We start from the raw sequence: 16,122 nt of genomic DNA on the forward strand, positions 1-16,122 counted from the left end.
ACATATAACAACCCAATGGAAAACATGAGATAGAAACAAAAATCTCCCAAAGAAGAATATAGAAATTGCCAATATTTAATCTCTGTAGAATCAAAGAAACAAAAATGTAGATACCCCTTTTTATCTATCAGACTGGCAAAAAGTAAGAAATTGGTAACATACAGTGTTGGGGATATACGTTGTGGTTGGGAATAAACATTTCTGGAGGGCAATTCAGCAGTTTTTAAATTTTCAATCGTACATACTCTTTGATCTAGCAATTCAGAGTCTCTTTATTTTCTAGAAATAGTTGCATAAATATGCAAAGATAAATGTACATGGGATGTTTATTGTGGTCATATTATTTGTAATAGCAAAACCTTAACACAACTAAAAAAAAAATGTTCAGCAATGGCACATACTTACCAATAGCTCCATTAGCTAGCAGCTGGCGGGGTGGGTGGGGAATCACCATGATTTTATCAGTGAAAATACTAAGTTGCAGAAGATGCATAGTCATTTTCATATTTATGTAAAAAATTATGTATATGTGTGCATAAATACACAAAGATATAGAAAATTACATCCAAAATTAATAGGGATTCAGGGGACCTGCGTTCATCCTCTCCTTCAGGATTTTGAGCAGTGGGGCACTAGTCAAGTATATACACTTAGTGAGAAAATGGGAAAGAAAGAGCAGACCTGCAGCTCACATTGGACACGTCCTGGCAGCCCTGGAACCAGCCTGTGGTGGCGTGTGACCCCGTGGCTCCCCAGCTAGTGGCGATGACTAGGGGCCTCCCAGAGTGTGCCTCTGACGGTGCTGAGGGTCATTCAGGCTCTAAAGACACATATGAAGCTGGTTTGTGCAACATAGGCTCCTTATGGAAGTAAGCTACTTTATCAGTGGTGAGCTCTTCCAACTCAGGAAGGAAAACATATTGGGAATCTGTTTCTCAGATGGCACCTTCCTGGAAGGTTTGCAAGGGTAATTTTCAATGTGTTAAATTTTTTTTTCTGTGCCAACTTTCCAACCTCTTTCCTGCCTTCCCCTCACACCATTTCACTCCCTGGCAAGCATCTTATGCAGAGTCCAAAGGGAGGTCTCCTACCTGCAGCCCTCAGTGTAAACCTGGGGACACACCTGTTCAGACATGGACAGAGAAGGCTGGCCAGTTTAGGCAGCAGGCCTCACACCAGCTGCAGGCAGAACAGAAGCTAGAAGCAGAAGAGCAGAAGAAAGTCCAGACTGCTACTAGAAAGCAGGCACTGGTCCGTGTGGAGACAGGAAGTGGGGCTGAGTTCTGCATTGGGCATAGGGAGTGAGAGAAGGGGGCAGAGGGGCCTGCTGTAAATGGGCACAGACTTTAGCAGTGGCCCCAGCCAGTAATCAGCCCTGGCACCTGGGATGTCAGGTGTTCACCAGTCAGATCTGGACTTCTTCCCATGTCAGAGAGCGAGTAGAAAAAGAAGGGCTGAAAGTGTGATATGGCAATGGTGGGGAGGCCAACATTTTCCTAATCGCTCACGTTTTCATAGAAGGAAGGCAGTGAAATTAGAAAGAGGGTGAAGGGAGGAAGTTTCACGTTTAGTTCTATTTTAAGGGGATTGCATTTCCAAATGACTACTCAGAATAGAATCTACGTGGAGAGTTCATTGGTTCCTCAAGCTGCCCAATCATGAGCTGGCCATGCCTACCTCCCCAACCCTACTACCACCATGGAACCTGCTCTCTGGCTTTGCGTCCCATCCGTGTAAGAAATGTCAGAATCCACCTGCCAACTCTGGGCAGGAACCTGGAAGTCATTCTGCACTTTGTCCTCTTCTTCACCTGCTACACACCATCCATCAGCAAGCCAGTCCATAGTACCTTCCAGATACTTCTTGAATCAATTCACTCTTCTCATCCCACCTCCCTATCCAAGGCTCAGCTCTCTGGATGACTTGGAGCAGCTTCATAATTGATTTACCTCTCCCACCCTTTCCCCCTCTCATCCACTCTCCATGTCGAAACCGGGGACACACTTTCTCATTAGATTTTTTATTTTGAGATCATGGGAGATGCTCAGGCATTTGTAAGAAATAATAGATCCTATGTTACCCAATTCCACCCAATAGTAACATCTTGCAAAATGATAGTACAACAGCACAACCAGGATATTGACCTTGATATAATCAAGGCACAGAACATTTCCATCATGGTAAGGATCCCTCCTGTTGCTCTTTAATAGATCTACCCTTCTGCCTTTTTCCCTCCTCCCCTGTCTCCCAACCCATCCCTCACCAAGGAACACTTTTTGAAAAAAAAATGGTGTTATCATGACTTGCTTCTGCTTACAACTTTACAGAGGCTTCCCATTCATTGTTCACAGAGCAAAGCAGCACATCCTTGTCAGAGTCTATGAGGCCCAGAGGGCTCCACGCCCCCTGCTCCCCACCACTGGACTCTCCTCTGCACATATGCCCTACAGGGCTTTTATTACTTCCACAAGCACACCGTCTTCTTGCCCTCTTCAAAGAGACCGATCTATTTAATGCTCTTTTCTTGGCCTTTATTTGTCGTTAGGGCTCATTGTATTCATTGTTGAGCCATCCCTGCCTAGTCCAGCTTAGGTTTGCCTGTACCCTGAGATTCTCGCCATGGTCACACACAGTACATTTGTAATTATTTGTCTCCATTGTGTAGCACTGTATACCCAACTGTTGGTTACACGTGCTTTCGGCAGCAGGTGTTGGAATACACCTTAAATTAATGGAGATTAATCCGTAGTACCTTCCAGATACTTCTTGGAAGTACATAATCTCCTTAAATTAATGGAGATTTGTTTTTCTTTTCTCACATTAGAAATCAGAGGTCCATGAATAGCTGAAGAGGGAAGCCTGTTACTGACAGGGGTATGTGCCCAGTGGTGTCTTCAAGGACCAGAACTCTCTGTCTGTTTGCTTTTCCATCTTTAGTGTTGATGTTTTGGCCTCGCACTTGTCCCCTCAAGGTCATAAAGTGCCCGCCACAGCCCCAGGCATCACCTCCTCATTCAAGGCAGAAAAAATATAGGTGAAAGCCTTTTTAACTCACAAGATATTGTCCTTGCCAGAAAATTCCCCAGTAGACTTTCCCTTTAGAGGGCATTGGCTAGAAAGGGATATTTTTCTTTTTTAGCCTCTATAGAGAAAAATGAGCAAGGGATAGGGGCTGGGAATAGCTATTGGGGAAGCTGGCCAGCAGTGACTGTGGCACTAGCTCAGCCCTGGCACATACTAAGCATGTGAATATTTATGGCATGAGTGAATGAATGCATGGATGGATACATAAATGAATGAAATGAGTCCCGCATTCAAACCAGATTCTGGTTCCTACCCCATACCCGGTCATATACTTGATTACATTCAAACTGGAGATCTTATGTATATATCAGGACTCTCTACTTTGTAAGAGTCTCACAGGCAGGGACATTTTTATATTATTCTAAAGGACATTGTGTGCTGGGCACATAATAATTACTTAGTATTAATTACCTTAAATATGGCAGAAAAGGGTCAAAAGAGTCACAGGAAGCCAGAAGCTAAATGTAAGTAGGCAGGACACTAATTTGTAGGACAAAAGGGCACATATAAAACGTGTGTATAATACCATCATCCTAAACAACTATGAGGGTAAAATATTAATTTGTAATCTCATGATTAAAAAAGATACAGAATCCTGGAAATACAAAACAACTGATGGGGAATTACAGTTAGTACATGATAACAGCCATTTGTTGTGAGTTGCAGTATGTTCCAGAAATGGAGCTAGGTATTTCGAACATATTTAAATGTAGCAGGTGTTATTCTTTTTCTTCAAGAGCATCCAAGTTAGATGCTGAGAGATGGACTTCCTCACAGGAGTTAAGCTGTGGCTGATCCCGGAGGACAGTCCCCTGAGGCTTCACCCACTGGGCTAGGATGGGGATGGTTGCCTGAACCTTTCGAGCTCCCTGAGGATGCCAGAACCCTGTAAGATGTGCTATCTATCAGTGCCAAGTGCAAAACATACCTGTTAATTGGCCAAGGATTTAGCTGTAGCCCACGCTTGGGGAAAAAGACAAAAAGCTTGTCAAATGAAACTCTCGTCTCTCAAGGCCCTGAGATGTTTCCCACAGAACCTCTGGGCGACAGGCTATACGTCCATGACAGGGTGTTCTGGAACCTAGAGGAGCAGCAGGAGGAGAGTGCAAGCCAAAGTGACCATTCAGCTCCCATGACTGATGGTGGGAAGCAGCAGCTTGTGCTGACCACAAATACAGACGTGCACGCAGAGGAGCCCTCAGACTGCCCATCCCCAAACAACCCAAGTTGTGTTGTGTTCCTCATCCAAGTCGATTTCCTGACTTGGAAGAGGGGACATGGCATGAGGAGAGAATCTGCCCTAACTGGGTTTGCCAGGGAAAGAGTTCCTTGATTTCTGGCTTCCCTCTCCAGTTATTCAATGCAAGGTTGAGCCAATGTGTGCAACATTGACGTCACAGTGTCCTACACCCCTTGAAATGCCATCTTGCAAATGTGCTGTCTGAGCTGGATACCCACTTAGCAACTTAGATAATTTCATATTTCACAACACCATTGAAGTGGCAGCTGCTTATGCCCTGCTCCCTCTGAAAGCCATTGGAATCTATTCTCTAATAAGTGATTGTAGAACTTCCCCGTGCTGTTATATTATGGAGATGACTGTCCTCCTTCCCTTCATTCTCCCCTCCTCCCAGTGACACTGACTTGTTCATCTTTGCTCTGTTTTCTGCATTGTACAGGTGGTCACACACACACACACACACACACACACACACACACACAGAGTTGTGATTCACAGTACACCAAGAGTCCAGTACACTTTGATTCCCTTTTTCATGGGGAACCACAAAAAAATTACATTTTTTCTAGCCTTTTATTCTGGGCATCTTTGGTCAGTGTCCTCTGTTGCTAGCATCTTTTATAGTCTCTGATGACTACCCTTCCTAGATTTAGAAAAATTCACTAACACACAGCCCACAACTTATCTATCCCTGTCTTAAGTTTAAAAATGTATTAGTTATTTCTAATAACCTTTATGCACATTGTACAAAATTTGAAAACATATATAGGCAAAAAAGTTTAAACCCCATGTTCCCACCCCTCGGAGATTGCCAACCTTAGCACACGCATGGCCTTCTGGATCTTTTCCTATCCTTATTTCAGACAATAATCTCTACCTTCCTATTTCAGTAAAATCTAATTTTCTCTAACACTGGAACCATATTCACATTTCCCAGGTTGACCCCAAAATGTCCTTTGCAGATGTTTTTTCCAGGATGGTATCTGCTGTAAGAGCACATATTGAATCCAGTTATGTTCCTTCCTTTTATTACCTAGCATAGTCTGTCACTTTTCATATGGTGCCGACTTGCTGAAGAAACTGGGCCAGGTGCCCCGCAGAATGCCCCCCTTCTGGATTTGTCTGGCTGCCTTGTCCTGTGTAGTTTAGTTCACTACTCTAGCCTCTGATTGCCTGTAAACTGCAAGTCATGTCTGAAGGCCCGACGGGTTTAGATTAAACATTTTGGTGAGAATACATCTCTAGTGATATTGTGCACTTCATATTACATCATGTTAGTAATCATATGTGCTCGAATGCTAGCAACAAGAATGACCCCGGTCAAGCTTAGAGTTTCTCATCTTGCACTATTAACCTTTTGAGCCAAATAAATTATCTGTGGCAGGGCTATCCTGTGCATCATAGGATGTTGTGCAGTATCCCTGGCTTCCACCCACTGCAAGCCAGTAGCACCAACCCCCTCTCTCGTTTATGACAACCCAGAATGTCTCCAGACTTTGCTAAACGTCATCTAAGGTCAAAGTCAGCCCTAGTTGAAAACCAGAAAGAGAGGAAGGAAGTTTTTATGGGAAGGATACTAGCTTATCTCATAGAATTAGCAGGAGCATTCTCTCAGAGGTGGAAATACCAGGGCAATTCTGAGGACCTCAGTCGTGGGAATTTGGGGCTTTCAGGAGTGAGGCCCGTGGCTCTGCTCCAACAATGCCCTGGGTTTCCTTCCCCTTCCTTGGTTGTACAGAGATCATCTAATTGGCTCAAGTGGCTCCTGTGCTTATGCTTTAGCCAGTCAGCTGTGGCAAGCAGACATGGCTTATAGGCACTCACTCCAGAGAAGACAGAGTGGTGAGCCGGGTAGACCCCCAAGAAATCTCTTCTCTGGGACCCAGGAGAGTGGCCACTTAGGGTGGCTGCTCCAGTCATAGTCTCAGCTGCTGCCTCCTAGTATTTGTGTCTCTGGTGCAGAGATTATTACTCCCAGTACCCCTGCCCAGGGCCACTTCTCTCCCTCTCCCAAAGACACTTACTTAGAGGCAAGGCTAGCCATAGCAACCAAAGAGGACTGGGAGGCAGACGGAACAGCCAGCCAGCAGTCTGGGCACCATCTCAGATAGCATCTCTAGCCCCTGCCCATGCCCCACTCTACACATCGGCCCCAACTCCTGCAGTTAGTATTCAGGGAACTTGCCAAGGCAGGGTGTGGCTTCAGAATGCAGAGTGATCTGCTCCCCAACGCTGCCACAAACACCCCGTCATTATCACCTTACCTTTCTCTAGGACATTTGGAGGCAATGGGTGATGGAGACCGTGGTCAGGTAGAGAAGGGACACCTTGCCGCTGCTTCTTGTTCCTTCACTAGCCATCAGGATAAATCTCAGCTGGATATCCTCCCCCCAGAAAAACAAGAATAGTCAGGAGAAGCAGGCAGTTGGTGCTGCTGGAGGGGAAGGAGGCCTCCTGGCCAGAAGTTTCACATGGTGGCAGAGGAAAAGGAGTAAGTGGGCCAGTCTTTCTGGGCTTTGAAGAAAAGAAAGGAGGTTAGGGGGTGGGAGGGATGAATGGCAAGAACAAAGAGGAGTTTAGGGCAGTGCAACTACCCTGTATGGTATGGTAACGGGTGGGTCCATGTCCATTGTACATTTGCCCAAACCCAAAGAACGCACAAGGGCAAAAGTGAATTCCAGTATAAATCATGGGCTTTGGATGATTGTGTAGGTTCAGCAGCTGTAACAAATGCACCACTATGGTGGGAGATGTTGATAATGAGGAGACTGTGCATGTGTGGGGAGCAGGGTATGGGAAATATCTGTACTCTCCCCTCTATTATTCATTTATTTATTTATAGATTTTATTTTGTTTATTTTTAAAGAGAAAGCAATTGGGTGGGGGGCAGGGGAAGAGCCCCACTGAGCATGGAACTCCAAGCGGAGCTCCATTTCATGACCCCGAGATCATGACCTGAGCGGAAACCAAGAGTCAGAAGCTTAACTGACTGAGCCACCCAGGAGTCCCTTTCCCCTCAATTTTAACTATGAACTAAAACTGCTATAAAAATATCAAGTCCTCTTAAAGAAAAAAGTATTGCAGAGCCAGGGAAATTAAGAATTTTAGACACCCCAGACCTGAAATACTGGAAAAACTATGGTGACCCACCTCACACCAAAAAAAAAAAAAAAAAAAAAAGAAGAAGAAGAAGAGAAGAAGAAAGCAAAGAAAAGAAACAAACAAAAAATCTGAAAAACTTTAAAATGAAAGGAAGTTAAATCCTGCAGAGATGGTTTTTCTTTTTTCGAGACTACTACCTGGAGTCTATTTTTGAAATATAAACTATAAAGTTCTTCATTTTCCTCGTTTTCTCAGTGCCCCTGCCTTGTGGGTCCCCTGATGTACATATGCTACCTTCTGGAGAGCTAAGCACTGCTTGGGAACTCCTGGGACGACCTGGATGCATTCCCCAGAGAAAATCCCTCTTTGTCCCCATGGTACAAAGTCTAGCACGGCGTCTGGCACATGAATGGATTTTAAAATGAACAAGTGACTGAGTTGACTTTTAAATGCAAGGATGTGCCAACTACTGTGTAAAACTTCAAGGCCATTAGAAGTTAAATAAACCTCTGAACTATTCGGTGAAACCAGTAAATGTGTGTGGCAGGCTTAATAATGACCCCCAAGGGGGTCCACATTCTAATCCCCAGGATATATTACTTTATGTGGCAAAAGGGATTTTGCAGATGTGATTAAGAGTCTTGAAATGGGGAGATTATCCTGGATAATCCAGGTGGGCCAGTGGAATCACAAAGGTCCTTATAAGTGAAAGAGAGAAGGAGGAGGGTCAGGGTCAGAGTCAGAGAAGATGTGATCAAGGAAGTATTGTGATTATTGGCCACAAGCCAAGGAATGCAGGCAGCCTCTGGATGCTGAGAAGGGCAAGGAAAGCCATTGTCCCCTACAGGCTTCTGAAGGAAGGCAGTCCTGCGGGGAGCTCGATGCTAGCTAGCCCTAAGACCCACCTCAGACTTCTGACCTCCAGAACTACAAGAGTGACTCTGTGTTGTTTTAAGGCAACCGAATATGTGGTAATTTCTTACAGCAGCGATTGGAAACCAATACACGGTCTATATCCCTTTTCTTCTTCTAGGGAGATGTTTTCTGATTTCCAGATATTTAATCAAGAAGTAAGCTTTTGAAACATGGTCAATTTGCATTTTGGAGTTTACCCATATTTTCCTTCTTGTTCCATGTACCTATCTCTGGGGTCTTAGCAAAGCTCAATGTATTTGTCTATAAAATGGGATCTTGATATTTCTATGCCTCAAAAAAACCACCGTAAATCTCCCAAAAAATTATTTTAAAAATATGTATTCTAGGATTTTAAAATTATTTAAACATGATAATAGGTCTAAATAATCTGTTTTCCTTTATCTGGATATGATAAGCAAGCTAAGCAAGAAATATGAATGATGCTTTCTTAATTGGAGAAGATAAAACTGGCACAGAAGCTAGGGCAGAGGAATGACGGTGTCTAGTATATTCTGGAATTGCTTTGCCGAAAGCAAATGTGGATGCTTTGGGTTCATTTCCCTCAAAAGAAAATCTGGGGCCAGGGGCACCAGAATGGTTCAGTCGGTTGAGTGTCTGACTTGGTTTCGGCTCAGGTCATGATCTCAGGGTTCTGAGATCGAACCCTGTGTGAGGCTCCACACTCAGCTCAGAGTCTGCTTGAGAGATTTTCTCTCCCCTTCTCCCTCTGCCTCTGATCTCTTCCTCCCCCTACTCATGCTCTCTTACCCTCTCTCAAATAAGCAAATAAAATCAGAAAGAAAGAAAAAAGAAAAGAAAAGAAAGAAAGAACAGAAAAAAAAATCTAGAGCCAAACCTTCGGCTGCTGCCCCATAAAGTTCTGCTGATTTCTACCTCATACCTTGGGGATAAGAGACTGAGTTGTCTAGAGGTTGTAAAAGCCAAAGAAAGGAACAGTGGGTGTTGCCAGATAGGAACCAGGGTGTAAGGAAAGACGATTTCAAAAGATTCAGAGAGCAGAAGGAAACAAGCACAAGGTCAGAGAGTTCTAAAGAGAAACTTGATCAACTCTAAAATATATGGGATTTAGACAATAAAATTAACTGATGCTGATTGAGGAAGGGAAGGAGGACGAGGTTCCTAAGGAAGGGCAGCCGGGGGCACTGGTTCTCTGACAAGCTAAGACTGGAAGCGTGTTAGGAAGTAGAGAAAGATGAATATAAAGGAACCTGCCAAGAAAACCAATGGCCAGTGTGAGCTTAACCATGCAGAAAATGGTAACACCAACAAGAAGGGCCTTTTTCATTCTTGAGCTGGCAGATGTTGGGAGGTAAGTCGGCCTCGGGGGGGGGGGCGATGGCCAAGTGGAGCCTGGGTGCTCGGCTACTCCCCAGCGTCTGCTGCCCCCACGCAGACGGCACTGTGCCCAGACACCAGGAGGAATGACATAGTAAAGGAAGAGATGGAGCCAGATGGTCGAGTAGAGATGGGCAAGATGACCTGGTGGCCTGAGGTAGCTCAAAGCTAGGCCCCTGAGATACATCCCTGAGCATACAATGACCTTCAGGGGACCCCTTTAACCTACACATTAAAAACCACTGGCAGGATCCTGGAGCAATCACTGAGCAGGCCACAAATCTGATAAGGGCCAGTGTTTCCCTATTTTTCCAAGAGCAGGGAGTGATGAACATGAGCAGCACCATACAGGGAGGCTCTCTGTCAGTCCATGGCCGGACCTCAGGGTGAATTACCCATGTGGCTTGGGAACTCAGAAGGAAAAAGAAAGTGTTGAGGATTTAGAGTCGGCATAGGGGATTTGTAGCCCCATCCTGCCAGCCTTATTACCTTCAGGTTATGGTGGACAAACTGTTGGATCAGGACATTGCCCTGGATGTAGGCTCAGAATATCGGGCCCGGTAGTGACTTTTTTTTTTTTTAAGATTTTATTTATTTATTCATGAGAGACAGAGAGAGAGAGAGAGAGGCAGAGGCATAGGCAGAGGGAGAAGCAGGCTCCTCGCAGGGAGACAGACACGGGACTCAATCCCAGATCCTAGGATCATGCCCTGAGCCAAAGGCAGGTGCTCAACCACTGAGCCACCCAGGCGTCCCCTGGTAGTGACTTTAATGTGATTTATTCCTCTCATTTTATAGATAAGGAGACTGGAAAATAATTAAGGAGAATCTCTGGGCAGTAGGGAGACTCGGGTCCCTCCCACATGTCCAGCCTTCCCATTGGAGGCCCCTCCAAACACACGGTATTTCAACCAGACACCCAGCAAATGCCGCAACTGTGGACTGGTTGATCTCAGAATTATAGACTTTATAACTGTTCAAATAGCCAGAATCCAGAACCTTAATTTATTACCTGAGCCATCAGCCTGAACCAAGGCCTGCATGTAGCCCTGTCCTGTCATTACATTTAAGAAATGATTCACATACAGAAACAGAACATCCGGTTCAAAATGACAAAAAAAATGAGAGAGCAGAGCACTGGGCGAAAGAATCCACATTTTCTCAGTGGAACAAATTCAGAACCCACAGTAGGCAATTTGAAGAAGGATAAATAGTGGAGATTTAAAATTGTTCACAAATGCTGTAAGAGGAGGACCTAGCTCGAGAGCAGCTCTTGGGAAAGGTGTAGAGACTCCACTGGAAACAAAATGTAAACTGGCTGGGTAATAGGACAGACAAGAAAGTTAATACAGCCTTATGCTGGGAGGTACGCAGAATAATGGCCCCCCAAAGATGTCCGCATCATGATTTCTGGAAGCCCAGGAATATGTCACCTTACATGGCAGAAAGGACTTTGCAGGTGTGATAAGTTAAGGGTCTTGCTATGGGGAGATCATTGTGGGTCATCCAGGTGGGTCCAGTGTACTCACAAGGGTCCTTCCAAGTGAAAGGAGGAGGCAGGAGGATGTGACTCCTCAGAGTCAGAGAAGATATGACCTTAGTGGAGGCGAGAGTGATATGGGACCACAGGCTGAGGAATGCAGGCTGCTTCTGCAAGCTGAAAAAAGGCAAGGGCATGGATACTTCTCTGGAGTTTCCAGAAGAAACACCACCTTAATGATCCATTTTAGGCTTCCAGCTTCCAAAACTGTAAGAGAATAAATGTGTGTGGTTTTAAGCCACGCGGTGTGTGGTTAAGTGTTGCAGCAGCCATCGGAGATGAATGCAGGCTGCTTTAAGAGTGGTTAGAATGTCCGGCCAAGCGAAGGTTTTACAGCACACTCATTAGGTCACCTCTGAAATGTTAGGTTCACTTCCGGTTTGGGTTTTAGAAGTATGTTGACAAAGTCAAGCACGTAGCAAATGTTGAAGGACCTCTACGTCATAACAAATGAGCAAGACCTGAAAAGATTGGGTATTTTCAGCCTGAATGGTAGTAAGACATAACCATTGTCTTCAAATGTAAGAAAGGTTCATGTGTCAAAGAAAGTTCAGGATCACTGTAGCCTCAGATAGCAGAATCTGAATAAGTTGGAACTACAGGGAAAATCAGGTCACTCTAACCAAGAAGTGTACCGAAGTTTAACCAGAGCGTCCAACAAAGTCGATGCTGTGGCCTGTTAGTAGTAAGCTTCCCGTCACTGGAAGCATCTAATCAGAGGCTAATGGTCACTATTCAGCAGTGTTTGAAAGAATTCCTCCATAAGGGCCAAGGTTGGTCAATTAAGACTGCTCTAGGCAGCCTCAGATTTGAAGACTGGATGACACATTTGCACTGGAGTCCAGATTCTTCTTTGTGCTAAAATTTTTCATTCTCAGAGGAAAATAAAAAGCAGTAGCAGAAGCTCTCACTTCTATTGCTTGTGTGACTGTCGGTGCTGTTTTTAAATCTCCTTGAGAGCTGTCATCTTGACAAGTAAGTACAGGACTGAGGTCGCTAACTCACAGCTGATGTACTTCAGAGACAGCTCGGTCCCCACACAGGGGTCCCAGGTACCCGGGAGGAACCCCCAGTCTCCCCACGCCTGCCCTCCAGCTGGCCGAGGGGGCCTCGGTTCTGTCTCTGTCCTGTCTTCAGAGTGGCCACTCCTCAGCTTCGTTCTCACCTCCTCAAAGCCAACCGTACCTCCTGTGGGTCGGGAGGCGAAGCAGGTGTCAGTCCATGCGCCTCTCCAGCGGGGAACCCAGACTCTTGTAGAACTGGGGTTGCCGGGAGAAGGCAGGATGCAGAAGCGGTCCGGACGCTGAGTGGCTGGGACAGCACCTTCACCTGGCCCGGATGTCTCGACACAGAAAGTGGAAGATCCAGCTGGGGGCCCACTGGCACTGTCTTACCCCACCTCTCCACATTTTTCTCTGGAGGCCCCAAATAATGCTGCTGCTGCTGCTGCCTTTGTTGCTTAATTTGCAAGAAAAAGAGCAAAGTGCCACCTAAAACCTGTTCTCCTGTGGTCATCCTCTCCACGTGCCACCCCATCCAGATGGCAGGGGCCTCCGTCTGGCAACACTCGGGCCCTGGGCTCCCGGTGTCGGCCCTGCTGCAGGCACCAGGCTCCAGGCATCACCTGCCAGCTCCAGCCCCGGGAAGGTTGGCAGACACGCCCGTGTCAGCTCATTAAAATGTTCTCAGTCAACAAGCTGGGACAAGTGTCCACTTGCCACACACCCAGAGATGATTGTGGTCATAGCTACGTGTAGGCATAATATTGACCCTCTTCCTAATATCATTCCTACCTCGCTGCCTCCCCCTCCACCTCTTTAGTCCTCCCATTCAGTGACTTGTATGTGTGCTTTATTTATTTTTCTTTAAAGATTTTGCATATTTATTTGAGAGACAGAGAGAGCACAAGCAGGGGGAGTAGAGGAGCAGGGGGAGAGGGAGAAGCAGGCTCCCCACTGAGCAGTGAGCCCTACATGGGGCTTGATCCTGGGACCCTGGGATCATGACCTGAGCCAAAGGCAGCTTCTTAACTGACTGAGCCACCCAGGCGCCCCTTGTGTGTGTGTTTTAATACCTGCTTGCTAGATTTCTGCTTTAATTCAGTAGATTTTTTTTAAGGCAAAAGAAAAAGAAACCATGCTCATAGAATGGGTGGCTGTGCTTTCAGAAAGGGATGGGTTTCGTTTCTTGCACGTCTATCCTGCAGGGATCATGGGCTAGTTGGCCTCCCTCACTTTAGGATGGCAGCACAGAGAGCAGCTGAGGGCTGTGCACCCACCGCCCCCAGACCAGCACAGATCGGCACCCACACTTCGGTAAAAGCAGCACTCGGCCTCCAGGTGCCCACCCGCCACCATCTCCAGCCCCGCTCCCACCTCCAGTGGCCCCCTGCCTCCCGCAGGAGCCCTCAGCTTCCATGAAGGTGAAGGGGAACAGGGGCCTCCCGTGAATAGGGCACCTGCGCCTCCCTCACAGCATCCCATGCCTGGCTCCACAGGGAGAATGTAAAGAGGATTCTCATCCCACAGATTTTAAATACCCAGGCACTCTTCTGCTGAAAGAGCGAAGTCATGGGTTCGGCCCTTCTCATCTCAGTTATCTCATCTGCACAATGGGAATAATAATGGTTCCAAGTTCAGGGGCGGTTGTGGGGGTTATAGGACTTGATTTATGGGGAGCATTTAGAATAGGGCCAATCTGGCCCTTAATTCCCTTAAGCTCCTTTTATCATCACTGAATGAATGCATGCACCAATGTGCTGTGCATGAAACATTTACACACATATTTGATTATTGAAGTAACAGAGGTGGGGAAAAAAATCACCCCCTTACCTGTGAGCATTTTCAGTGCTTCGTGTTTGTATTTTGCACTGTGAAATACCTTTTGTTTCCCCTCAGGACTACACTTTGTTATATGAAGAGGCAAAATATTTTCAGCTTCAGCCCATGTTGTTGGAGATGGAAAGATGGAAGCAGGACAGAGAAACTGGTCGCTTTTCAAGGCCCTGTGAGTGCCTAGTGGTGCGTGTCGCCCCAGACCTCGGAGAAAGGATCACGCTTAGCGGTGACAAATCCTTGATAGAAGAGGTGTTTCCAGAGATCGGCGACGTGATGTGTAACTCTGTCAACGCAGGCTGGAATCACGACTCAACGCACGTCATTAGGTTTCCACTGAATGGCTACTGTCACCTCAATTCGGTCCAGGTATAGCCTTGTCATACACTGTGTGGCATCAAATGTCGCTCTTAATGCTGTTACTTAACCTTGCCTTAAGCTACTTAACATAGCGCCTTTCCTCCGGAGAGCTGGAAAACTCTCACGTGGCATCACCTCTGTTGGGTAGGTAACTGTGTGCACCTGCTACGCACTCATTCAATCCACAGGTGTTTGTTAAACATCTACTATGTGCCCAATGCTGGTATGAGCACTGGAGATCTAGAAGATGAAGAAAGAAACGATACCTCTATTTTCACGGAATTTACCTTCTGAGGAAGGATGGGACGGGGGAGAGCGGCATAGGGGGGTGGTGGGTGAATGCAGCAAACAGTAATCAACAGAAATGTTGGTCAGGTAGCAAGAGGAGGATGGAGTCTCCCAGGCAGAGGGACCAGCAAGGTGTGACAACTCTGAGGTAGGAGTCTGCTTGGCATGTTGAGGAGTTATCAGGAGAGCCCATGTGGCTTGAAGAAAGTGAGTAAGGCGTAGTGCGTGCTGAGACACGAAGCCAGCAGGTGGCCAGGGACAGATCATGGTTTGCCTTTTGGGCGGTGGTAAGCACGCTGGGATTTTTTGTTTCAGTTTCTTGTGGTTTTGAATTATTTGCTTGTGTGAGTAAAATGGAAAGCCATTTGCGGATTTTGAGCAAAAGTGTGGCATGATGTAACTCACATTTGAAAATGAATATTCTAGCAGTAAATGGAAAACAGTGCAAGCAACCAGTTAGCAAACTTTGAGAAGGGTCCAATCCTGAGTATCTTGAGTGTAGTAGAGCTAACAAGGTTTCTGACAATGGCTGCGGGTCCTAGGAGGCCAAGGGTGACTAAGATTGTTGACAGAGGAACTGGGTGAATGGAATTGCTATTTTCTGAGACAGAAAAATCTATGGGAGAAGGAGACTTAGGCATAGAATTCAGAAGTTTGGATGACACGTGAGGTGATGTGTCCCTTAGATGCTAGTGGGTATGCTCACCATCTTAACTAATGCATGGCAGCCCTGGGCCAAGTGTTGTACATGCCTTGTCTTCTTAGAACAGGTAAGCACTGGGAGTCCTCTGTCTTGCTGAGGAGAAAGTAGAGGCATACCTGGGTCTTGGCTCCAGGTCTATGTGACTCAAAACGATTTGAAGTCAGTGGAATAAGGGCTTGGGGTTTCCCCCTATTCCTCTTCTTAATTGGGATGGGCCCATGGTTTTGTTCAGAATAGACCCAATGAAACCTCTCCCACAGCTCAAAGACTAGAAGTGCCCACTCTACCATTCTGCCCCCTGAAGATTGTTCCACAACTATTTATAATTTTTAAAATGTATAAACAGATGTCTGAGAACAGAACGGCAGGAGACACTGGCAGAAGCAGTGTCGCAGGAGTGCAGGAGAGAGAGCCAGGTGTTCTTAGGCAGTGTGGCAGCCATTATGTTGGATGGGGCCAGAGGTGCACCCCGCATCACCCTGTGTTCCTGAGCAGGGCCCCCGCTATTTATCACAGCCTCTAAAGCTCTGAAAGCCTTTCACGTCCCCCACACACAACCTGCCCCAGCTTCCCTCCAGATGGAGGGAGGGGCAGCACCCATCAGAGCCATGACAGCATTGCTTCCCTAGGGCCCCATCTCTCACACAGAAGCCCAGCCCCACCACTCAGGCCACTGAATAAATTCACATGCCTGACAAGT

The 16,122-nt window shown here is 46.3% G+C and overlaps 1 protein-coding gene across 2 annotated transcripts in view; it reads left to right on the forward strand.

Moving 5' to 3' along the window:
• KCTD1 (potassium channel tetramerization domain containing 1) overlaps positions 1-16,122 on the forward strand; it is a 94,055-nt gene that overhangs the window by 74,272 nt on the left and 3,661 nt on the right. For both annotated transcript variants that reach the window (XM_055323513.1, XM_055323512.1), the window contains exon 4: positions 14,135-14,440. In XM_055323513.1, the coding sequence (XP_055179488.1) occupies positions 14,135-14,440 (306 nt within the window). The remainder of the gene's footprint in view (positions 1-14,134; positions 14,441-16,122) is intronic.

This window comes from Nyctereutes procyonoides, unplaced genomic scaffold (assembly GCF_905146905.1).
Source record: "Nyctereutes procyonoides isolate TBG_1078 unplaced genomic scaffold, NYPRO_anot_genome, whole genome shotgun sequence".
Taxonomy (NCBI): Eukaryota; Metazoa; Chordata; class Mammalia; order Carnivora; family Canidae; genus Nyctereutes; species Nyctereutes procyonoides.